The sequence below is a fragment of the Culex pipiens genome, chromosome 2 (genome assembly GCF_016801865.2).
Source record: "Culex pipiens pallens isolate TS chromosome 2, TS_CPP_V2, whole genome shotgun sequence".
In the NCBI taxonomy this organism is placed as follows: domain Eukaryota; kingdom Metazoa; phylum Arthropoda; class Insecta; order Diptera; family Culicidae; genus Culex; species Culex pipiens.
In genome coordinates this window covers 169,964,827-169,988,152 of record NC_068938.1, presented here as the reverse complement: position 1 = coordinate 169,988,152, position 23,326 = coordinate 169,964,827, and the positions used below count along the sequence as shown (strand labels likewise).

At 37.8% G+C, this 23,326-nt stretch overlaps 4 protein-coding genes across 10 annotated transcripts in view; 1 reads left to right on the top strand and 3 right to left on the bottom strand.

The window, feature by feature from the left end:
• LOC120427341 (neuronal membrane glycoprotein M6-a) overlaps nt 1-23,326 on the top strand; it is a 119,041-nt gene that overhangs the window by 75,081 nt on the left and 20,634 nt on the right. The window contains exon 1 of one of the 6 annotated variants that reach the window (XM_039592195.2): nt 22,232-22,556. The exons of 3 other annotated variants lie outside the window; for them this stretch is intronic. In XM_039592195.2, the coding sequence (XP_039448129.1) occupies nt 22,553-22,556 (4 nt within the window). In that variant the 5' untranslated portion in view covers nt 22,232-22,552. Of the gene's footprint in view, nt 1-22,231; nt 22,557-23,326 lie in introns of those variants that run through there. 2 more of the 6 variants (XM_039592196.2, XM_039592197.2) reach the window with 2 other exon arrangements.
• On the bottom strand, nt 3,411-4,466 carry LOC120427347 (ORM1-like protein). Its single transcript, XM_039592204.2, has 3 exons — nt 4,211-4,466; nt 3,981-4,132; nt 3,411-3,917 (listed from the first exon to the last, which is right to left on the bottom strand). The coding sequence occupies exons 1-3, from the start codon at nt 4,379-4,381 to the stop codon at nt 3,782-3,784; spliced, it is 459 nt and encodes a 152-aa protein (XP_039448138.1). The 5' UTR covers nt 4,382-4,466; the 3' UTR covers nt 3,411-3,781.
• On the bottom strand, nt 7,749-12,551 carry LOC120427339 (cationic amino acid transporter 4-like). 2 transcript variants are annotated; one of them, XM_039592193.2, is made up of 4 exons: nt 12,203-12,551; nt 11,908-12,061; nt 9,657-9,806; nt 7,749-9,598 (listed from the first exon to the last, which is right to left on the bottom strand). In XM_039592193.2, the coding sequence occupies exons 2-4, from the start codon at nt 12,047-12,049 to the stop codon at nt 7,896-7,898; spliced, it is 1,995 nt and encodes a 664-aa protein (XP_039448127.1). In that variant the 5' UTR covers nt 12,050-12,061; nt 12,203-12,551; the 3' UTR covers nt 7,749-7,895. The 2 variants fall into 2 exon arrangements, with proteins under 2 accessions (XP_039448127.1, XP_039448126.1); XM_039592192.2 differs by having other exon boundaries at nt 11,908-12,058; nt 12,203-12,550.
• LOC120427340 (lipoyl synthase, mitochondrial) lies at nt 17,174-21,643 on the bottom strand. The gene is made up of 4 exons (XM_039592194.2): nt 21,489-21,643; nt 21,004-21,357; nt 17,765-18,254; nt 17,174-17,696 (listed from the first exon to the last, which is right to left on the bottom strand). Exons 1-4 carry the CDS (start codon nt 21,552-21,554, stop codon nt 17,431-17,433), a joined length of 1,176 nt encoding a protein of 391 aa, XP_039448128.1. The 5' UTR covers nt 21,555-21,643; the 3' UTR covers nt 17,174-17,430.

The window sequence follows — 23,326 nt, the reverse complement described above, 5'->3', positions numbered from 1 at the left end:
TCTCGAGAGAGAGATCGAGAAAGAGAGAGTAAGGGTTGGTTGGTGACAGCAGCAGCATAGCTATGCACAGACAACATAGAGCAATTCCAGCCCAAAACAGGAATTTTTCAGGTACTTTTTTCTCGACCCTCTCCGATTTCAATGAAACTTTGTAGACATGTTATCCTACGCTTATATAAGCCATTTTTGTGTATATGGAGCCAGTTCCACACGATAATGACATTTGAGAAGGGCGTAAGTGTTTTAAATATTTTTGTAATTCGGAATTTAAATATTTCTGTATCTCGAAGCCGTTGCATCGTATCAAAAAGTGGTCAAAGACAAACTTGTAGGAAATTTGACGGGCTTTTCGATAAAAATACACTGAAAGAAAAAAACACCCAACTTTTATGAGATTTTTTGATTTTTAAGTTTAAAAGTCAAATTTGAGGGGGAGCCCACGATTTTTTTTTTCGTTCAAAATTTTTGTGAAGATAGCCTAAGATGTTACAAAAAGACTCACGAAAAATGCAGGATGGAGCAACTCACCTAAAAAAATACAAAAATCATTTACTGAAACTGTTTTTTTGAAAAGTGCTCTAAACGTCAAAATTTTCAAAAACCGAATACGGGAATCGATTCTCCAGACAATTTTACATAAAAGTCTCCATATTGTCTCCAGTGTAGTATAGTAACCTGGATAGTAAATTAGCTTATATCTGTAAGCCCATACATCCAATTGAAATGTGGTCAAAGACAAACTTATGGGAAATTGGACGAGCTTTCCGGTAAAAATATTTACGAGACTGAAAAATCAAGTCTGTCATATAGAAATTGCCAAAAACCATCAAAAAACCTATTTTTTCTACATTTTTATTTTTAAAACCGCTGTAACTTCACAAGGATTGGACTTAGGACAATGGTCAATATGGAGACTTTTATGTAAAATTGTCTGGAAAATCGATTCCCGTATTCGGTTTTTGAAAATTTTGACGTTTAGAGCACTTTTCAAAAAAACAGTTTCAGTAAATGATTTTTGTATTTTTAGGTGAGTTGCTCCATCCTGCATTTTTCGTGAGTCTTTTTGTAACATCTTAGGCTATCTTCACAAAAATTTTGAACGAAAAAAAATCGTGGGCTTCCCCTCAAATTTGACGTTTAAACTTAAAAATCAAAAAATCTCACAAAAGTTGGGTGTTTTTTTCTTTCAGTGTATTTTTATCGAAAAGCCCGTCAAATTTCCTACAAGTTTGTCTTTGACCACTTTTTGATACGATGCAACGGCTTCGAAATACAGAAATATTTAAATTCCGAATTACAAAAATATTTAAAACACTTACGCCCTTCTCAAATGTCATTATCGAGTGGAACTGGCTCCATATACACAAAAATGGCTTATATAAGCGAAGGATAACATGTCTACAAAGTTTCATTGAAATCGGAGAGGGTCGGGTACAACCGATTCCCTATTTGGCATGGAATTGCTCCATAACCACCACGCAATGATGGGGCGAAAATGAAAACAAAGAAATGCCCGCGAGCTGGTGTGAGTGAGGGAGACTTTATGTTGACAGGATATGTTGGTGACAGGCTGGCAGCATAGTGTAGACTTATGCAAACGGTGGAATATAACCAAACTTTGAGAAATTTGCTTTATTTCTAAATTACAATTACGATTGTAATAATTTTATTTAAAGTTTTTGTCCCCCAATCAATGGCGAGGGAGAGGCAATCATAAAAATTTAAAATTTCTGGTACTTTTTGGGAATGTTTGAAACAAAAAGTATAACGAAATGCACACACTCAGATTTCACGCAACAGAAAAAAATGCCGAGTATTTATGGGGGTACAGTACAAAAATAAAAAATGGTTGGTTGGCTATGGGAATGAATTCCTATATTTATAGGACCTTTTAAAATCAAACTCCAGAGTAATGCTATTATCAAAAAATAAATAAAATATTATTGGTTTTATTAAACCAAAGATCCATCAGATTTTGGCAACATCCAAATTAATTTGACAGTTTTGGTCTCGTGATAAGTTCTCATTTCTTATTGTGTTATTACTCGAAATATGTTTTTTTTTTTCATTCATCTAACATCTTCTATCATATATTATTAAGTTATTTGATTATTAGTTATTATCATCTATTTCGTTCATTGCGTGATTTATTGCCATTGTGAAGGGTTAACGATGTTTATTGAAGGTATAGCTGTCGACCACCATTGCTAGTACCAACCACTAGTGTTTTCCTTTTAACTACAAGGACTTCGCCGCCCTGGGCTCCTAAGTGTTTAAGTACGGCACGGCATTTTTCGAGACGAGATTTGTCTGATCACGCCTTCCGTCTGACAGGGAAGTAAATGTTGGCCCCGGACTAACCTAAACAAAAGGTCAGGTCGTTAGCTCAGTCCAGGTGTAGGAGTCGTCTCCCTGGGTCCTGTCTCGGTGGAGTCGCTGGTAGACAGTTGGACTAACAATCCAAAGGCAGCCAGTTTGAATCCCGGGGTGGATGGAAGCTAACAGGTTTGCAATTGCCTCAACAATCAAGCCTTCGGACACCTAGTTTCAAGTAGGAATCTCGCAATCGAGAACGCCAAGGCAATGCTGTAGAGCGAATAATTTGATTTTTGATATTTTTTAAATTGATCAATTATTGATTTTAAAATAAATACACGTATAGCGTTTTTAAGCTTTTTTACAAGTTTTAAGTGTTGGGACAAGCTTTTATTGATATTTAAAAAAATACGGTAGCATGACTGTTATCACAGCATGGCAAAGTCGCATGCAAATCACCTTTGTAAAAAAGACACAAGACGTAATCCCAGCACCAACATTGAGAATTGACGCCTTAGCCCGTTCGGCTAATAGACCGATGAAGAATGGAAAGAATATGAGCTTGACATTTCGACTAAGTAGGTTTACCATATACTGATGGGCTACATCATAGACTTATTAGTCTATGAGCTACATATTTAAGAGTGTAATATTACATCAAATTTCATAAGGCAAGCAATGCTGGATTGCTACATTATTTGCTGTGTACAATGTATTTTGCATTCTGTGTTATTTAAAAAAAATGTAAATTGGGCTTGAAATAAGATTGTTTTTAATTCTATACGGAGGTTTGATTATTCGAAATTCGATTAGCCGAAGTGTCTTCAGTTTGTTTTAAAGTTTCTTATATTTGAGCCCGGTAACCTGATATTTGATCAAACCCGAGTGGTTTATGCCTTTTTACATTTCCAAATAAATACTAAACAACCCAACATAAGATAACGAAAAAAAAATTTTTGAGTTTTTTAAGTTCCAATTTTTTTTTCTATCCCCCCAAAGTCTTTATGGATAATAAGTGCAGTTCTCGTAGTTTATAAATTGAGAATTGGCAGGCACTTTTCGTTTATTTTAAATGTTATTAAACAATCTAGAAATAGGTTTGAACATCCACATATTTATTTGTCCTCAATAGTACAATTTCAGCTAACATTCATACATCAATCTCACAATTGTATAAGTCATCCCATGCCTAACACTATTTTTATATGCCTTTTAAGCCCAGGATATTATCCCAAACCAGTCTTCGTTCAAAACACAACTACAAAATCCTGATCAATGTTCTCTGTTTTTATCTAAAATTAACATTCCTGATCGCTATTTTCAAACCAGCGCGCTATTCTCCTTCCTTGTATACAATAATCAGTAGAGTGTCCCACCAAATGCTTTCAGCTACAACGTGGGGTTACATACATTATGAGCTGTTGTTCAGAATATTTCGGTTGATATTTTTTCCCAAAACCTTGGTCTAATATTTGTTAATGCCGAACAGTCGAACTCCATGAAACTGGGGTAACTTCGGGACAAGTACAACCACCAGCGAGATGAAGTTTGCGATAAAGTGATCAATGTCGTTTCTGGTGTAAAGACAAGTCAGAAGAAATCTGAAAGTATTTAAAAGATTTATCATTTTCTCATTACTTCATAAAACAAATAAGAAGACTTACAAAATAATCGGAGCCGCCGTCAAAAATTTCCTGGTGGCGGTGAATTGAACTCCATGGTTAATCTGTTCCCAGTGAGTATACTTCCGTGAATCCCCAGTATCAATACTCATCCAAGGGGCGCCCTTTATCGAGTGTAAGAAGTAGAGATGTGCCTGCAATTGATGGTAATCAAAGAAACCTTAATAATAATTACAGAACAACACAAACAACCACCTCAGGTCTAAACATACCAAATTATGTGTGATGTTCGTGATAGTCCAAGCGTAAGGAATATTAATGAATGGCAAAGCCAGCAGTACGATGTGGAAGATTAGAATACCAAGTATGTACGCCAGCCACAAGCCCCGCGAGTCTAGCCACGAGCTGTTCGGATTAGGATCTCCATGACCACCGGCAATCATTTCGGATGTTGCTGTTTAATTTGGAAAGATTATTCCAGAATGGTACAAACTACGCGCACCGAATGATATATATAATGTTGCGAAAAATGACGTTTCTTTGTTATGATTGTGACTACAGGTTGAATTTTAAGGGGAATTTGTTGTTGGAGTTTATTATTATTTTGAACGAGAATTCACCAATACTATGTGCGTTCATGTCGTATACGTCGTAACTTTGGCGTGCGCATTGTATGTGTAGAATTCCATGGTATGCATAACAAAGACATGAAACTCACAGAACATACAATTTTTACTTGTTCAATCTTAATTTTAATGTTTTTTTTTTTGCAGGTTGCAAAATAATTTATTCAACGACTCGTTTCGGTCTCCTTAATGGTAAAAAAATAGTTTTTCAACGAGTTGCATATTGCAGCTATCAGAAATAATTATCATTCTGATGCGATCGTATTGCTTCAGGACAAAAAATAATTAAGTATTTCATCAAAATCTCAATATTTAAGCAAATGAGTTCATGAAATTTTAAACTGGATAGCACTTATACAGCAATTCCCCACGAAACAGCATGATTCGAAAAAAAGTTGTCCGATCGGACTCAAAATTGCCGAAATAATTAGACCCAAAAAGTGACCCCGTTCGTTTGACAACAGTTGGTGTCAAACCAACGGGGTTTGAGTGCACGGCGTGTTTTCTGGGCAACCTTAAGGAGAAAAAATAGTCATCACTACTTTCAAAAGTGTCTTATAGGAAATTTTCTCAGCTTTCCAATGCTTCTAGGAGCGAAATGTTTCATCGGGAAATTTCTGAGATATCTCAATTTTAAGTTTTTTCTTTTAAAATCCTTGATCATTTATTGGAAACTTTTAAATAACAGTCCAGGAAACTTGTCAAATGATGTGTTTCATGTGTATTTTACTGACCAAAATGTGCAAAATAAGACAAGAAACAACTTTGTAGAAGGTTGCAAACTGCTAAACATTTTGAAAATTTTGTTTTAACCGATTTTTTTGAATATGTGGGATTTATTCAAATAATAAAATAATAAAAACGTCTTGAAATATTATTTTAACAAGAACAACTAGATTATTACATAATTGTTGTGTACAATTAACACCGGTCTGCTCTGATTCAGCTTTTAATTAGCTGATACAACCGAAATTTCTACAGGTTTGAGATTGATAGAGAATTACAAGATTTTTATGAATAAATATCATATTTCCTTAATCAAACACTAACTAGTTGCATGAATAAAAAACATGTTTTATACTCGAAATTATACTGCAAATTACAGTTGCTAGCTTTAGGAGAAATACTTTTCATTAGTATGAAATGATTGTTTCAGTTTATTTTGCATTAAATGATCAAGGAATTAGCAATATTTTAGAAGTTTATAAGACTCTCATCTTCAATCTCATCTTAAAAAATATATATGTCTTGATTTTTGTTCAAATAGTTTAGAAAGAAAGTTTATGTTAGATTTTTTTTTGTCAAATACTATTTAATTTTTGTTCAAACAAAAATAAATGTTTGTGACGGTGTTTTCAGAATTCTGAATTGGAAGACTCGAGTTTTATTGCTACTTTTAATTGCATTTTCTACAGAAAACATTTTATAAAATTTTATCTTTATTTTATACTCATGAAAATATGACTTTTGAAGCTTGCTACAGTAATATGTAGTACATTTTCGATTTCAAATCATATTTGTATTTTTGTTCCTGGTTAATGTTTGCTTAAGAAAAAATCAAATTTATTCATTAAAATTCAAAAATACCATTAAACAATCACAAACCTGCCAAAGTTTCGGTTGAACAAGCTAAATCAGAGTAGACACGTGATATTTGTACACAAAAGATTTGTAATTATCAAATAATTCTTGTAAAAAAAAACATTTTTACACTGTTTTATGATTTTAATTTCTGAATAAATCCCATACATTCAAAAACATAGACAAAACATAATTTTCAAAATGTTTAGCGGTTTGCAACCTCCAACAAAGTTGTTTCTTGTCTTACTCATCAAAATGTGCAAACATTTTGATGAGTAAATGACTCATGAAACTCATCATTTGATAAGTTTTCTGAACTGTTAGTTTAAAGTTTCCAATAAATAATAAAGGAATTTAAAACCAAAAAACTAAAAATAGAGATATCTCAGAAATTTCCCGATGAAACATTTCGCTTTTAGAAGCATTGGAAAGCTGAGACACATTTGAAAGTGGCGATGACTATTTTTTTCCTGATAAGGTTGTTCTAGAAAACACGCCGTGAGTGTAGTATTAATTTCACATATAAGTTCGTCGCTAGCTGCCGTTATGACGTTGAAGTCTCCCGTCAATTTATAGCTCAAAAACGTTTCTGAGCTATAAATACTACACCCAATGACCTAATTTGAGCAAAAGGTTAACGAATAACTTGAAAGAAAACTTCTTTTATACAGAAAGGATAGCGTTTTTATTGTGTTACTTCAGTTACATCTGTTGATATACAATATGTAGCGGTAGTACATTAATGATCTGTATCTTTTTATTTTCATTCTTGTGTTTCGTGTATGGTGTGCCTAACAAACTTCAAGTTGATCGTCGTGAGTAGAGGTTCACACCATCAGCTGTTATATTGAAAATACGAATTTGTTAAAAGAATATTGTATATTCACTACTAATTGATCTGTCGCTTTTTTCTCATGTTCAACTTTCCAATTTCCACCAAATTTTTGTGTCGCTGGGTTATTTGTTTGTGTTCTTTTGGTTACAATACGTATTGTTTTTAATATTTTATGTGGTATGTGTGATGTTAGTTATGCTAGTACTTACGTGTTATAAATATATGTATATTTGTGTGACTTGTGTGTGATTGTGTATATAATATTTGTAATATGAATAATGTACTCTTTATCATTTAGCTATCGAGTGTGTAGACCAATAGTCGACAGAAAATGACCCACGAAAAGCTGCTCAATACAGATTGTTAGTGTTATTGTTAGCATATTTTCCGCAGAAGTGTATTTGTTGCTAGATTATTGTTAATGTTGTTGGTTTCTACACTTTTAGTCTATCATATGTAGAAGGTAAATATTTCTAAAATAAACTTCTATTTGTATCCCAACTTATTAAGAGCACAATGAAGAATCGAATTCTCTCTATAAAAATAATGTTAATATATTTTGTTTTAATGGAGACGGAAATGTCTTCGGGAACAGGTACTAACAGGTCTAACGGTAATATAAAAATAAATCTAACTGAGCTCAAACTGGATTAAACAGTTTAACCGAATTTGATGCAAGTGATTGGTTTTCAGATTATCTTCATGGTTTTCATGGTAGATTATTTGTTGTGGATTGATTCGAGAGAAAAAAATTATTGTGCAAGGATGTTGTCGTTTTCCAAAGTGGAAGCTTTATAAAGTTAGTTGCCTTGAATATCTGTAAACCGAAAACGTTCGGCTAATTGTGCCACCTGAAGCGTATAGAACGTAAAATTCCTCATGAATACTATCCAGAAATTGCTTGTTAGTTGCAGTTTAGGAGTCATCATCGTCGTCGTCGATGATGGCTTGCTTGTCGACACTCTTCCGGCTAACGCGACCCTTTACGATCTTGGTCACCGTGACTCGCGTTCCACCGGTCAGTCCGGCCGAGTGTGTTGCGCCCCAGCCCCGGATCGCCTCCTGGGTGGACATTAACATTGAATAGGAGGTTACGCCTAGTTCACCTTCCTTGCTGTTGTGGATTCCGTACAGGAAGTACACCAGCATTCCGATCGAAAGCCAAATGAAGAACCGCAGCCACGTCAGGAAGCTAAGATGGACCATGAGTTCGATGTTGCAGAAGATGCTCAGCGCCGGGATGTACGGAACCAGTGGGACCTTGAACTGGAGTCCACGGGTGTTTTGGTGGTGGGCCGAAATTACTACGATACATGCGACTAGGCAGAATAGCAGGAATCCATAGAGGCCAAGAGCCCACCAAACGCCGTTGTAAAGGTCATCCCAGGAAGCCTGTAGTTGAAAGCAAATCGCTACGCTAAGCACACAGAACAGGAGTACTGCCCCGGAACAGGCCACTCCAGGCTCGCAACGTCCGAGAACCGGCTCTAACCAGCGGAACTGAGGACGCAGACGTCCTGCTAGGGCTATTTCAATCATTTCACTGGTCGGTGAAGACGGATCAATGGCACTCGATTGGGAAGAAGAGGAAGCGCCTTCTTCTTCGTCCGTTCCCGGAGTATCCGGAGCGAGGTGGACAGTCTCCTCCACGGCTATCGGTCTGTAGCGAAGGACAATTACACTGGCACTGACGATGGTGTACGCCATGAGGGTTCCAATGGACATGAACTCCACGAGCTTTTCTAGATCAAACAGGAGTGCCAACAGAGCTGAACATAGCCCCGAAACCGCCAGATTCAACAAGGGAACCTGTGTCTTGGTATTGACCTTTCCAAAGCAGGAAAACAACAATCCATCACTGGCCATGGCGTACAGACATCGCGGCAGAGCAAACAGAGATCCAAGCAGAGTTGTGGTCATTCCACAAATAGCTCCCGTTGAAATCGCGTACTTGGCCCACGCAATACCACGTGTCCCAAAGGCATCCGGAAGAGCAGCTGCCGGATTGATTTCGTTGTACGGTATCATCAACGTCAAAGCTGCACTCACCAGGACGTACCCAATGGTTACGGCACACAACGAAAGAATCGTGGCCAGTGGAATGGATACGCTTGGATTCTTTGCCTCTTCACCGGAAGTAGCAATGCTGTCAAAGCCAACGAACGCGTAAAAACACGTGGCCGCTCCCGCCAAAACTCCTCCAAATCCATACGGCAAAAATCCCTGCTCGGGCAGTGACCAATTTCCAGCATCAGCGTACCAAAAGCCCAGCCCAACCACCAGAGCCATCACGATTACGTTCACCGTGGTCAAAATACTATTAATCATGGCCGTAGCCTTAACTCCAGTCGCCAACGCAATCGCATAGCTCATGCAAACGCCAAACGCCAGAAAGTCCGGATATTTGGCCAGCAGCTGCTCGTGCATCTCGCCGGTAATCTCCATCGTTGTGTTTGCCACAATGTTGCCCAGCATCGAATCGACGTAACCACTCCAGGCACGTGCCACCGAAGCCGCCCCCAGCATGTGCTCCAGCAGGATGTTCCAACCGATGACGAACGCCCAGAACTCACCAATCGATACGTACGTGTAGACGTAGGCCGAGCCGGCCTTGGGAACTGAAATGGATTAGAATTTATTTAACTTTAAACCATCAAACTCACAACCAATCCTTACCCCGCGTTCCGAACTCGGCGTAGCACAGCGCTGCCAGCATCGAAACCATGCCGGCCAGGATGAACGACAGCACGATTCCGGGGCCGGCCATCTCGCGGGCAACGGTTCCGGTTAGGACGTAGATGCCGGCGCCCACCATGTGGCCGATTCCTGCAATGCGTTATTGTATTTTTTTAACAATTCATGGCTAGACATCACGAGATTTATTTTGGTCCCCCTGATTTCGGAATTTCAATGGAGACGCATGGTGATTTGATGAATGAAAAAATTATGTTTATGGAAGCCCATGGTGGTTTTAAAGAAGAACAAAAAAATCGAGCTTCTAGCCCAGTGTTTCTCAACCGGTGAGGAATTCCCCCCTGGAGGGGAATTTGGCCATTCTTGGGGAGGAATGACGATGTAATAGAAATCCAATGCGTATTTGTAAAAAATATAAATCTTTGGTTGTATTTAAATAACCTGTGAAGTTCACAATATATTTTAAATGTATGGGAATTTCCGTGATAAAATACAACAGCAATTTTTATTTTATTTTATCTTTGCAGGTGTTTCAAAAATATAGCTAACAAAACCTAAAATTCAAAAAAGTTTAAAAAGTTCATCAAATATTAGTTTTTGTAAAAGTTATATGAAGTCTATTTTGTCTTTTTCTTTAAATAAAATATCAGTCATGATTTCTGTCTGTGATTGATAAAAACTAAAACTGTTAGTGTTTATAATATTGCAACATACAGGAACATTTATAAAAAGATTATAATAAAAAGATTTTTCGTGAGCTTTTGCATTCCATTAAATATGAACAGATAATGAAAATGCATTTTAAAAATGCTGCAAGTATGTGTAAATTGTTGCGAGTGAAGAAAAAATGAAATGTTGTGAAAAATTTAAAGTTTCTGCAAACATTAATACCAAAATTATGACATTTGTGCAATGATACCCATTAGTTGGGGGGGAATGATGTTCCTGAAATTCAGCCAAGGGGGGAATGGATCAATAAAGGTTGAGAATCACTGTTCTAGCCGAACAATTATTTGCATAAAAGTAAATTAACACTGGATCACCCAACGCATGTCCAACTTACACGAACGCCCAAGCCTCTTAAAAAAGTTGGAACGGTAACTTCAACTCGCTGATTCTCGGGCGTAACTGAATCAATCGGAATGATTTTTTTTCCAGTGAGTTGTAAGGATGTCTAGGTGATCCTAAAATATTGCAGAACTCAATTTGGCCAAATCTGTAATTTTGCGACTTTTTTTTTCGCAGATTTTGTGGCAATTTTTTTTACACGCGAAAAAAAAGTTTGGAACGATGTTTGAGTCCTGCAAAGTTCTAGGATTATTTAGACATCCTTACAAATTACTAGAACAAGAATCGACCCGATTGGTTCAGTTATGCTCGAGAACCAACGAGTTAATGTTACCGTTCCAACTTTTTTGAGGGCTTGGGAGTTGGAATGATAATGCAGAATAAGCTGAGAAAATTACGTTTTTGACAACATTGCATGTTTCCTACCTAGTGCATAAATTATGCCTCATTCTCACGTTACAACGAAAGTAGGGTGAATGATCAATTTTGGGCTCAACTTTAGATTTTTTCTACTGTTCCAATGCTTTAATAAAGTCGAAAGAAATTGATTTGATCCTAGAAGCTACGTATACAAAGTATCTTCTATAACCCTATATTTTACTGCAGATGAGTATTGCGAAGAAAAACATCCCCAAATTGAAGCGTAATAAGATGAATAAATCTTCATAATTCAATTCTCGATATCATTCATGTAGCTTTCCTGCGAACGAATGAGATCTAAATTTCACATGAAAAGACAGCAGGGGAAAAAACACACCACGCTGTGTCGTTCATCCTGGCAGGGAGAGACTGACCGTGAAATAATCTCCATTTCTCAAGTTATTCACCGAAATCAGCAGGACAGCACATTTGCTGAATTATGCATGACATCGCCTTCGAAAAAAAAACTAATAGTGAAGCCAAATCTGCGCCCCAATCTGTTTCAATCAATGACCGTAATAGAGAAGGGGTGGGGGAGAAGTCTGACGTTACTACATCCTGTAGAGCATGAAACTATGCTGTTTGCAGTCAAAACACTTCCCAAGTGGCCCTCTTTTTCTTCTTTTCAAGGACTCCCTCCTTCACAAGGCGACATAAATCACTCTGAATTCATGGAAAACAAAGTTTTCCTTTTTCTTCGATGCCCCACTAAGGAATGATGAAAAATAGTTCAAGGTGCACTTACCCAGCAGCGTGATATCGAACGTGTTCAGACATCGGTTCAGCGGGGTCTCCATCAGGTCCGCCGGAAGCTGCTTAGTCCGGTTCATCTTGCTGCACAGCCCGGACATTACGTGGCCCAGGATCATCCTTCTGACGCTGGGCATTTCTGCTCCCTGCTGAGGGGAACACCATATGGAAGCAAAGGTCGTGGTCGAAATTTGACCCCCACCAGGACAGGTGATAAAATATTAAGCACTTTTCTCCATTTGGACTCGCAGCGCGTTGGTTCCAGATGTCCAACGCCTCACCGTACTTACCCGGACGATCCGGATGTTCCGAACCCGTTCGCGAAAACCCCCCAAAAAACCAAACGCGACTTCACTGCGTAAATCCGGAAAAACCTTTCTCCGCAAAAAGGAAAATCCAACTTTTCACTCGGATTTTCCTCTGTGACGACGTGGGTTCAGAAGACGGCGACGACGAGCAGCTGATAACGGTGTGCGAGCTTTCGCCTCTCCCGAAGCCGTCTGAGCCGTCCCCCAAAAAGCACACACCGTCCGTTATCGGGAACAACTTGTTCGATTTTGCGGTGGCCGCCGCCGTCGAGGGATTCGCTCGGCAGGTTGATATTGCACGTTTTGTCCGAAAGATTTCCTCAAAGTTTCATATGGCGCTGTTCAGTGGAAAGCGAACTTTGAGGCGCAACCGACAATACCGCACACCTCCTAATGTTATGCTTCACACGAAGTACATCCGACGGAATGCTTTGTATGAGCGAGAATGTGTGTGTAGGGGTCGCATGCGCATAAGCTTCCGGCAATCCGGTCCCACGCACGCTACGTGTGGTCGTCGTGAGATGTATAACCAGAATAAAACAGCAAGAAATTAGTAACAACATCATTAAAGTTCAATTAGGATTGAAGAGATGTCTCATATAAAAATAATGGAAGGAGAGATTTTATTAGAGAACTGATTTTTAAATTGTGTACATACCTACTATATACATCTCTAAATTTCTAATGTCATCAACACAATAATATCAAAATTGATTTCCGGCAAATTCTATTCCTAACAAATTTGGGAATAATAAAATTCTAAAAAACCATGCGCCTCCGTTGAATCATATTCTTTTATATTCATGGCGACGCCTGGTTTTTTAGAGTTGATACCCGAAACTTGTCAGGATTAGTACGACCGGTAAAGGAAGCATAATGTTGAAGGTCGTAATGAGAAATGGTTTCAACAATATCACTTTTGAAACGTTTTAAATCACTGTTGTTAATTAACAATTTACTTGGAAATCGAATATTTTCAATAAATTTGGACTTTTTTTTTTCAAAATAGGTAACCTCGTAAACCAGTAAAAAAATAATAAAAAAGCGTTTATTGGCTTTTCTTAAGAGGCAGTATTTGTAAATATTGCTTGGTTTGTTCTAGAGGTCGTATCGAGGTGCTCCGATTTGGATGAAACTTTCAGCGTTTGTTTGTCTATGCATGAGATGAACTCATGCCAAATATGAGCCCCCTACGACAAAGGAAAGTGGGGTAAAACGGGCTTTGAAGTTTGAGTTCAAAAAAACATTAAAAATCTTTAAATTGCTCGCATTTCCGTAAAACTTCTTCAATTCCAACTCTCTCAGATGCATTCGAAAGGTCTTTTGGAGCACTTCAAAATGTGCCATAGACATCCAGGATTGGTTTGATTTTTCTCATAGCCTTTGCAAATTATTGTTAAAAATGGATTTTTTTTTAACCTTAACATCTTTTTCCAACAGCCTCCAACACCCATACTCCCATAGGTCAAAAGATAGGTAATTTCATGGCCTTCGGAAATAACTTTTTGGCCAATCGCAGTTTTTCTCATAGTTTTTCGATTTTTCTATAACAAACATTTTACAACGTTAGTTTTTGCCCTGTAGGCCGTCATGGCGGCACATATTGGTCTCAATTTTGTCATATTCGGAATCCTCGGACAATTTCACGTAAGTTAGAAGTATTGGAGTTGTAAATTTGACTTCAAAAATAATTAAATAAAACATTTTCAAAAAAAGAAATAGATCTAATTTACCTTGTGATCAAATCAAATGCCGTATTAAGTAGGCGAATCTGTTTTACCCCTAATCCGACAAAATGTTAAAAAATATTTGAATTCATTTTAAATGGCATTTTTTTCAATCAAATTTACAACTCTAATACTTCTAACTTACGTGAAATTGTCCGAGGATTTCGAAAATTGAGACCAATATGTGCCGCTATGACGGCCTGCAGGGCAAAAACTAACGTTGTAAAATGTTTGTTATAGAAAAATCGAAAAACTACGAGAAAAACTGCGATTGGCCAAAAAGTTATTTCCGAAGGCTTATAGTCCATGAAATTACCTATCTTTTGACCTAAGGGAGTATGGGTGTTGGAGGCTGTTGGAAAAAAGATATCAAGGTTTTAAAAAAATCAATTTTTAACAATAATTTGCAAAAGCTATAAGAAAAAATTAAACGAATCCTGGATGTCTAATGTCTATGGCACATTTTGAAGTGCTTCAAAAGACCTTTCGAGTGCATCTAAGAGAGTTGGAATTGAAGAAGTTTTACGGAAATGCGAGCAATTTAAAGATTTTTAATGTTTTTTCGACCTCAAACTTCAAAGCCCGTTTTACCCCACTTCCCTTTGTCATAGAGGGCTCATATTTGGCATAAGTTCATCTAATGTATAGACAAACAAACGCTGAAAGTTTCAATCTAATACCAGCCCGGGAATGTGCCATAAATATTAGAGAGGAGTATTTCTGATCAATTTGTTGCCTTGGGCAAAGTTGTTGGTTTTTTAGAGATTTTTAGAGGACCATCCATAAACTACGTAGACACTTTTTTGGGAAACTGTTGACAGAATTATTTTTTTAATATTTATCCTGAAAAAAATAACTCAATTCCGGATTAAATGCCATGAAATCAAGTTAAGTAGAGATGGGCAGAAAAAGAGCGAACCGCTCAAAGAGCCGGTTCACTGAAAAGAGCGAACGAACCGTGGCTCACAAAAAAAGAACCGCGGTTCTTTTTTAAACTTTTGAAAGAACCGTTTCAATATGGCATGATTTTTGTTATAAAATTAATTTGCTGCAATTTCAAAAATGTCAATGCTTATAAAAATTAATCCCAAAAGTAAATGATTTTCTAAACGAAATGAAATAAACTTTTCATAGTACATCTGAGTGTACATTCAACTAATACCGGAATACAAATTTGAGCATTTTAAATAGTATAACCTGTCTAATATTACCAAAAATCTACTGATTATTTGAGAGATTTTGTATAAAAAATAATCATTTTATGCGATTAAATCAGAATGTAGAGAAGAGTTCACAGAATATTTTCTCCAAATAAAATATCAGCATTAGTTCAATTCTTGCAGAAACAAACGCAATTTAAAAATTAATAGCAATTTAAGTTTGGATGCCATTCAATAACTCGAATATTTAGTTTTGAGTAGAAATCTTGACATAGAGACCACCAAGACCTTTTGGGTCTCAAGAGCATCTTCTCGTTTTCAGTTTTATTTTTTTAGCATATATGACCGCTACAAATATTTTTCAAAGTTTATGTCACCCCACCCCTTCAAAATCGGTCCGAAAAATCAGGGGGCAAAACAATATTTTTTCAGAAAACATCCAAATTTTTATGGAAATAGAAGTCTGATCAACTGAAAACAAATTAAAAAGCATTTTCAGAAATTCCGTTGCACAGTAATGCAAAAGTAATGCGATACTTTGAAAACTAATGATTGCAATACAACCGAGGAAGTTTAAAATGCATTTTAAAACTCTTTTTCATTAAAATATGTATACCATGGCTTGCTATTTTTTTTACGACGTTGGTCAGAGTTGAGGGACATAAACTTCAAAAAATATTTGGTGCGGCCTAATTTATAAAAGTCCAATGTGAAATAACTTATCAAATCACACGATTCTTGAAAAAATCCTTTTCATCCAAATTTTTCAAAAGAGCGAATGAGCCGTTCAAAAGAGCGGTTCTTTTCAAAGAGCGAACGAAAATGAGCGGCTCCTAAAAAAGAGCGGTTTTGCCCTCCTCTAATGTTAAGAAAACAAGCGCTTCCTATAAGAAATCTAGATTTTTTTAAACAAATCTGGAGTTTTTTTTTTTTTTTTTTGAAAAGGTCCAATAAACCAAATTTGCTTTTTGGGTGTTTTTCAATACCCCTGACTCAAGGCGGTTTCAAAAACACCCAAAAAGCAAAAACTGGAAATTAACCGTTATTGGACCTTTTTAAAAAAGAAAACTCCAGAAATGTAAACATTGAGTGTATCCCGCTTACTCCGATGGACATTGACATACGGTGTGAAAGGCAGGGATGGTATTTTCTCGTTTCCTCGCCGAGGGCGAGGGCTTTTAAATATCGTCCCTCGCTCAAATCATCAAATTTTCGGCGCTCTCCCAAAACTGCATCAAGAGAGCGAAGCGAAAACGACGCCGATGAAATAGCGAGCAACGAACAAACCGATGCGTAAGACGGAAAAAAATCTCTCACACGGCCAGTCCCCTCGCTCAAAAAGCAAGAGAAAGAGCAATCGTGAAATTCTCTCGCCCGTAAGCTCTGTAGAAATGAGTTCATTTGTGTGCGTGAGCTCCAGTGTATGTATACAGCAATTTCGTGTGCGTGTCTCTCCGGATGGAACGATAGTTCCATCGGAGCCAGCGATACGGTATTTCTCGTCGGTTCGTTGGGCTTTCGATATTCGCGATAGCAAGCCGACCATCACTCGGCTGCGAAAGAGAAGAGAAATTTAAAAAGACGAGGAACGCACCGAAATATGCATCAATGATAGTGCGATGGTGATGGTTTACCTACCCTGGTGAAAGGGATACACTCAAGGTTTACATTTGTTTATAGGACCTAATAAAAAAGTCGAGAAATGGAGATTGAATGGAGCCGCGTGGTTTCTTAAGATGACTCAGCATTTATCTGTAATTTGAGCTATTTTTTTAGATTGTTTACAATCCATACTTTTTTTGTATAAACAATTGTCCACAAAGTTGGAAAAGGGAGGGTTTGAAATTTAAAATAAAGTGTCCACCATAAGCAGACTCTAGCCTCGATTTGCTAAAGTTTACTGAAGCCCATTCGCGGTGAAAAAGAAAAACGTAATCAAATCAATCAAGGATCCAACAAAAAACTGTTGCTTCTGCTTAAAACCCAGAAAAACAAACATTAAGGAACGCAGACTAAGCTGTCGGTGACGCACATGTTGACGAGCCATGTAAGAAAATAAACACACATACAGGTTTGCGCTGTGCCTTTTTATCGCATTTTCTTTATTCACATTTACTTTCAACGTTTATTTACATACAATTACACGTTTGCTTCCTTGCGAAAACAGCGCTGCGCGCCCCCAAAGAAAGCAAAAGTGCACATCAACAACAAAAAAGCTCTCCGCCCCCATGGGTGGCTAAAAATATGAATATCATTTTTTTCTCTTGCTTTGTCGTTTCCTTAAAACGACACCAACACCTCCTTTCTAGACGGTGCTCGCTTTTCACTCGCTCGGCTTGGTGGCCGTAGCCTCTTCAGCGGCGGCGGCAGCACGATTCTTGAGAATGCTCGTGATGAAAAATTCGCCTGCCTTGTAGGAACTGCGCACGAGGGGACCACTGGCCGTGTACAGGAAGCCCAGTTCGTTGCCCCGGGTCTCCCAGTGTTTAAACTTTTCCGGCGTCACGTACTCGATGACCTTTAGGTGGCGCTTCGTCGGTTGCATGTACTGACCCAGGGTTAGGCAGTCGACTCCGACGGCGCGCAGATCTGTAAATCGGAAAGACTTGTAAGTGACCATGCAACTCCATCGCATTCAATCAACATTCAAAGCTTACCCTTCATCGTCTGCTCAACTTGTTCGTCCGTTTCTCCCAACCCCAGCATAATCGACGTCTTCGTAACCATGTTCGGGTTGATTTCCTTCACGCTGGCCAAACACTGCAAGCTCTGTCGGTACTCGGCGCGGCGATCCCTCACAAACGGCGTGAGCGATTCCACCGTTTCGATGTTGTGCGCGTAAACGTCCAGCCCGGACGCGGCCACCGTCCGGATGCAGTCCAGATTGCCCCGGAAGTCCGGCGCCAGACATTCGACGAAAATGCGCGGATTCTGGCGCTTGATTTCGCGAATGGTCTCGGCGATGTGATTTGAGCCTCCGTCGGGCAAGTCGTCTCGGTCTACGGATGTTAGTACGATGTAGTCCAGCCCCCAGGATGCGATGGCGCTGGCGGTTTTCTTTGGCTCGTCCGGATCCAGCGGGGGAGGAGCGCGGGCGGTTTTGACGCTGCAAAAGCGACATCCGCGGGTGCACGTGTCGCCCATTAGCTGGAACGATAAACAGTTTAAAATTTAGAAAATTTTACGATCATTCCGAAAAACAAAAAAAAATAGAATACTCTATGTAAAAAAAGATTTTCCATTTTTTTTATTCTATTTGTAAGTAAAATTGAAAAAGTTTTTTTTTCTTCATTAATGTAACGTGTTTTTCCTGAATTACCGTAATTATTGCATGCAACTTTGCTGAAAAACCAAACATAAAAAAATTAAATAAACCAATTGATTAAGTCCAACTTTCGAGTGATAAGCCTTTCCCCATATTTTCTGAGACAAAATTACAATCTATTGTGGCAGAAGAGATGTACCCAATCCTAGATGTAATTTTAACTAAGGAAATATGAAATTTACACACCTTATCAAAAAAAATCCTCTATGATTACGGTAATAAATATAACAAGCATAGATTATGCAATGTGAATTTTGTTCATTTTTATTTTAAAATATCTGATAAATTTATTGAAATAAACCACAACAAATTGCACATTATTGCTATAGCGTGAAGAAAAACGTGTAAAAGTAACATATTAAAAGTAAATTTATTAAGCATTTTGCTATACTCTTAAATTTAATCATCAATATCAAATGCTTACATTTTTATTTATCTGTTCATTCGTCATACGTAGACTACACTGCCGCTCTAATCTAGTCCGTCCCATATGTAAAAAGTGGATGCTGAGACAACGACGTGAGAAGGCCAAAAAATGTTGCACCATTTTTCACATTTCCAATCAATTTTGTTTTGCTGAATTTTCATACAATTATTTCAATATTAGTTCAACAAATATTTCTAACATGAATTTGTTTCATAAAATTTGAAATTTAGGGATAAATTTGTGTTATTTTCATACTAGAACTGACTTGCCTTTATTATTCTATAAATAAAGGCAAGTCAGTCAATGATATCAAGGTAGGCTTGAACATTTTCACCAGAAGTTAAACTGTCATTTCAAGGTTTGTTTGGGTAATTTCCAAGTATTTTTCACAAATAGTATAAAATTAAGTTATTTTATGTTTATTTCAGATTTATTCATTATAGTAAAGTTCATAACTATTAAAAAGTAATCATAAACGAGACTAAAATACTACAGAGGCAAAAGATATTTGAATGCGTGTCTCAACGTCTGGACCGTTGAAATTTAGTGATCCACAATCTACGTTTACCGGAAGTAGAACCTCTTCCAGAACTAGGACCAGGGCAGTTCATTCAAGATTGAATAGAACTTATTTTATTACATTATTACTCATAATGGTATGTAGTTTCTTGTTTTCTCATGGTTGTCCCTTGCATGAAAAAAACACAAATGGTTTAAAATATTACGCATCAAAATTTATAAACATTCTTGCAAATAGGATCTACTTATAATCTTTACTTAAGTTCTGCGGGTTCCTAGAAACTTAGTCCTTGGCATTTAAATAGTTCCACGTCCATTCAGTCAATTCATGAGACATTTCTTTAGAAGGAACTGACTTGCCTTTATTTTACATATGGGACAGCACGAAAACGATTTTTATTTTGGAATTTTCAGAACAAACATCACTTTTTTATTAAGTGGGCTCAAAGTACATGTAAGAACAATGCTTTTGCTATGTTTATCTCAAAAATGACCAAAATACATATGGGACGGACTAGATTAGAGCGGCAGTACATAGATCGTTGCTTAATATCTAATAACAAGGGCACATATCTGTAGTTATAGAACTGTTTTGCTTTTAATTTCGTCGTGTTGAGTGAAAATCATTTTAGAATCAAGTATGACTCCTAAATCTCTTATATTTGAAAAGGTGTCAACGTCACTATAATGGAATATTGCCTAACCTTTTTTGAAATACTTAATTTTGTTTTTTGCTGAAAACTATGCCAAAGTACACAATTTTATTCCACATATTTTACTGATTGTACTTTTGGTGAAGATGTCGTTTATGAAGTGTTTCGATTTGGCAGTTTAACAGCAAATTTTTTTTTGTAAAAACTCAGCCAAACTTTTGTTATCAAGAATATACCATTTACTTGTCACTCATTTTTCAACAATTTCCTCAGTATATTTTTTTAATTTTTTTGCCGGAAATGTGTTTTTATTTTTTATGTTCATATTTTAGATAAAAAAAACGTATTTTTTGAAAATATTTAATTTTTCTACTTTTTGCCTTTTTAAACAATGTTTCCGAGAAAAGGGTGGATTCATAATGTCAGCTGGAACTATTTTACATGCAAATTCCGATACAAAAAGTGTATTTTTTTTCTTGACATTTTCACAAAACTTAAAATATTAAACAATAGTTGGCATTCTCAACTACCTTTCAACACCGTGGGTTGTGTTAAAATCAAAAAATAGCATTTAAAAAAGGTATTTTACTAACCAGTTGTCCCGGAATTCGTAAAAACATTTAGCTGCCAAAATGTTTAGGTATTCGCTTTTTACAAATATTGGTCCAGAATTGAGAAAAAAAAACAATCTTTTAAATCCGGAGACGAATAATTCAATGCAAGACTTTATGCAGAAAATTCTTGCACACACTACAGATGCAAAATATTTTGAAAAAAGGAAAGAGAAATAACTTTAAATTATAAAATTAAAAATTACAACAAGAATGCGTCCTTGATAACAGAACAACGCATCATCCCCACTGATAACCTCTGAACGAAAATAAAAGTGAATTCCCTCTTATCACTAGTCAGCCCTCCATCAGCAACAGCATATTAATGTGAAATGAAATTTTCAACAGCATCCACACTCACCATAATCGTCGCCGTCTGAGTGCCATGCTCTCCGCCGCCCCAACACTCGCCAATGTTCGGACATTTGGCCTCCTCGCAAACGGTGGCCAGCTTAAGCTCGCGCAGCTGGTCCTTGATGCGGCTAAAGTTCTTTCCCATTGGGATCTTCGTTTTAAGCCACGGCGGCAACCGCAGCCGGTCCTGCTCGCCCTTTTCGCGCTTCAACTTGCCCTCGTAGGCGCTCCAGTCTTCCCGGTTGTACGACGGGTTCTGCACGAACTCCTGGAAACCGGGGCCACTTTCGAGCCGCTCGCGGATCTTCTGCAGGGGCTGGCTGGCCGTTGCTGCCGCCGTGTGTTTACATGTCGTGTGGACCTTGGAAAAGGGGAGGGAGAAAAAGTATTTCATAACAGCCTTTGAGAATGGTTTTCCGCGGCAAATCTTTTAGATTTCATGCATGTTTGCTTGAAAATATTGATATTACACAATACAAAATATAAGCTTACCTTAACCGGGCTAAATTTGCCATTTTGAAGCGTAGTTTTCAATAAATTTGAAGATATTTGCGACATTCTGCAAAATCACTTTTCAACGCAATTTCAAAATATTGAATCTTGTTTTGATCTCGCGCGAGCGAATTAATGACGAAGGATTTTAGTACAGCGCTTCTGTCAAAACAGAACCTTACACGCTCATCCAAAATTACTAATATTTTTTTAAGATTAATTTTAGATTTCGTAAAAAGAGGTAAACCTTGTACATACACTGTAACTGAAAATCGCACTTTGCTGAGTTCGTTTTCGCACTTTTTCATACGATTTTTTCAGTTCAACTACGATAACACTTTTTTGTGTAATCGCAGTCGAACTGAAAAAATCGTATGCACCATTTGGTTTTGCTGGGTGACAAAATTTAACCTCACTATATTTTCGTGTACGTACACGCAATACATACGCACGTAGAATGCTCTATAGGGTGCTAACTGAAAATTTAATTTATATTTCACTCCTATTTCAAAATTATCAGTCTATCTATCATTCTGAATGAGCGTGTTTTTGGTTCAGCCTCAACGCACCAAAATCCCACTCCACTGTACTAAAACTGCCCAAACAAACCCCCGTCAGCTTTGTCGGCAATGATGTCAGTCCAGATCTCTCCAATCGCCTCGTCCGACACTACCCGACAAACCCAACCGGGTCGTGCACGGACGCAAAACGTCATCGAAGCAAGAGTTTTCACACCCACCCACAAAGTGATGGCCATCCGACGTTGGCGTTTGTTTACGGTTGGAAATTGTTAATTTTTCTTTAGTTTTCTCGTGCTGTTTTGTGAAAAAGTTTTGTTAAAGTGCGGATTAGATTGGTTTCTTTGTCGAGCAAAAGAATTTGAATGGATTTGTGTTGATTTAGTTTGGTGAAAATTTGATCGTTTCAAGTGAACCCCTTCGACAGGAGAGAAAGGTTTCCTGCTACTCCTCCTCCTCCTCCAGCGACTGGCAGCAGCTTCCGAAAGGCGTTTAAAGAGCCACTGAACCGTGTGATAGTTGTGCAACGAATAACAAAACCTCGATATGGGTAAGTGTATAAACATTTCGGTGTTATCAGTATTGAAAGAAGGACAGATAAGATAAGGTTTAGGACTGCTAAAAAGTCGTCGGAACATTCCTCCCGAAGCCAGTCGATCGATTAAGGTGGGGTTGGACTGTGCCACCACTCGCGGAATTGTGTGTGCAGAGTGCGGCCCGTGAAGTGGGGTGACTTTGGTCAACCATACATTTTGACATTAAATTTAAGTATAACAAGTCTTGTCGCTTCTTGTAATTCAACTAGTTTATCCAAAAAAAATACTAGTTACAGCAAAGTCACCCCAACTCACTACTTCGTCATGTTAAAGTAATTGCTCTCTGAGCTGGTAATGCAACATTCACACACTAGTCCAGAAACCCTGAATGGAACGCGACGAGACAACAAGGGAAATTTTAAACTCACGAGCTGCAGCTGTGTTGGTGAATGGAGTTGTAAAAACATTAAAGTTGTGCGGCGGAGTTCGAGGTGGATTCCAGCACACATGGAACTGCAACTCCAACGGAGCAGAGTCAGTTCGGTCGCGGCGAAAGACAGTGCACACCGTAGAATCCGTGGTTAATTAAAGTTTGAACACATACAACGAGCCGCAACAGCAGCGAGGTAGCGGCGTGCGTGTTAATTGTGTCGTCGCGCGAATAATTTGTTTAATAAGTGCATGGGGGGCTAGTGCGACAAAACCGTAGATATTAACCCGCGTGAGGAGGAGTAAGTGTTGCGTTGCATATCCGCCCGAGAAACGAGTGAGTGGTTGGCATGAA

Excerpts from the sequence above, each read along its gene's own strand:
- LOC120427347 (XM_039592204.2), bottom strand. The coding sequence starts at position 4,381 with ATGATTGCCGGTGGTCATGGAGATCCTAATCCGAACAGCTCGTGGCTA. Across the intron at positions 4,133-4,210 it reads CGAACATCACACATAATTTG|GCACATCTCTACTTCTTACA; the intron begins GTATGTTTAGAC and ends CATCAATTGCAG. Across the intron at positions 3,918-3,980 it reads ACGGCGGCTCCGATTATTTT|ATTTCTTCTGACTTGTCTTT; the intron begins GTAAGTCTTCTT and ends AAATACTTTCAG.
- LOC120427339 (XM_039592193.2), bottom strand. The coding sequence starts at position 12,049 with ATGCCCAGCGTCAGAAGGATGATCCTGGGCCACGTAATGTCCGGGCTG. Across the intron at positions 9,807-11,907 it reads GTTCGATATCACGCTGCTGG|GAATCGGCCACATGGTGGGC; the intron begins GTAAGTGCACCT and ends AACGCATTGCAG. Across the intron at positions 9,599-9,656 it reads CGCCGAGTTCGGAACGCGGG|TTCCCAAGGCCGGCTCGGCC; the intron begins GTAAGGATTGGT and ends AATCCATTTCAG.
- LOC120427340 (XM_039592194.2), bottom strand. The coding sequence starts at position 21,554 with ATGTCGCAAATATCTTCAAATTTATTGAAAACTACGCTTCAAAATGGC. Across the intron at positions 21,358-21,488 it reads GCAAATTTAGCCCGGTTAAG|GTCCACACGACATGTAAACA; the intron begins GTAAGCTTATAT and ends CCCTTTTCCAAG. Across the intron at positions 17,697-17,764 it reads AGTTGAGCAGACGATGAAGG|ATCTGCGCGCCGTCGGAGTC; the intron begins GTAAGCTTTGAA and ends TCCGATTTACAG.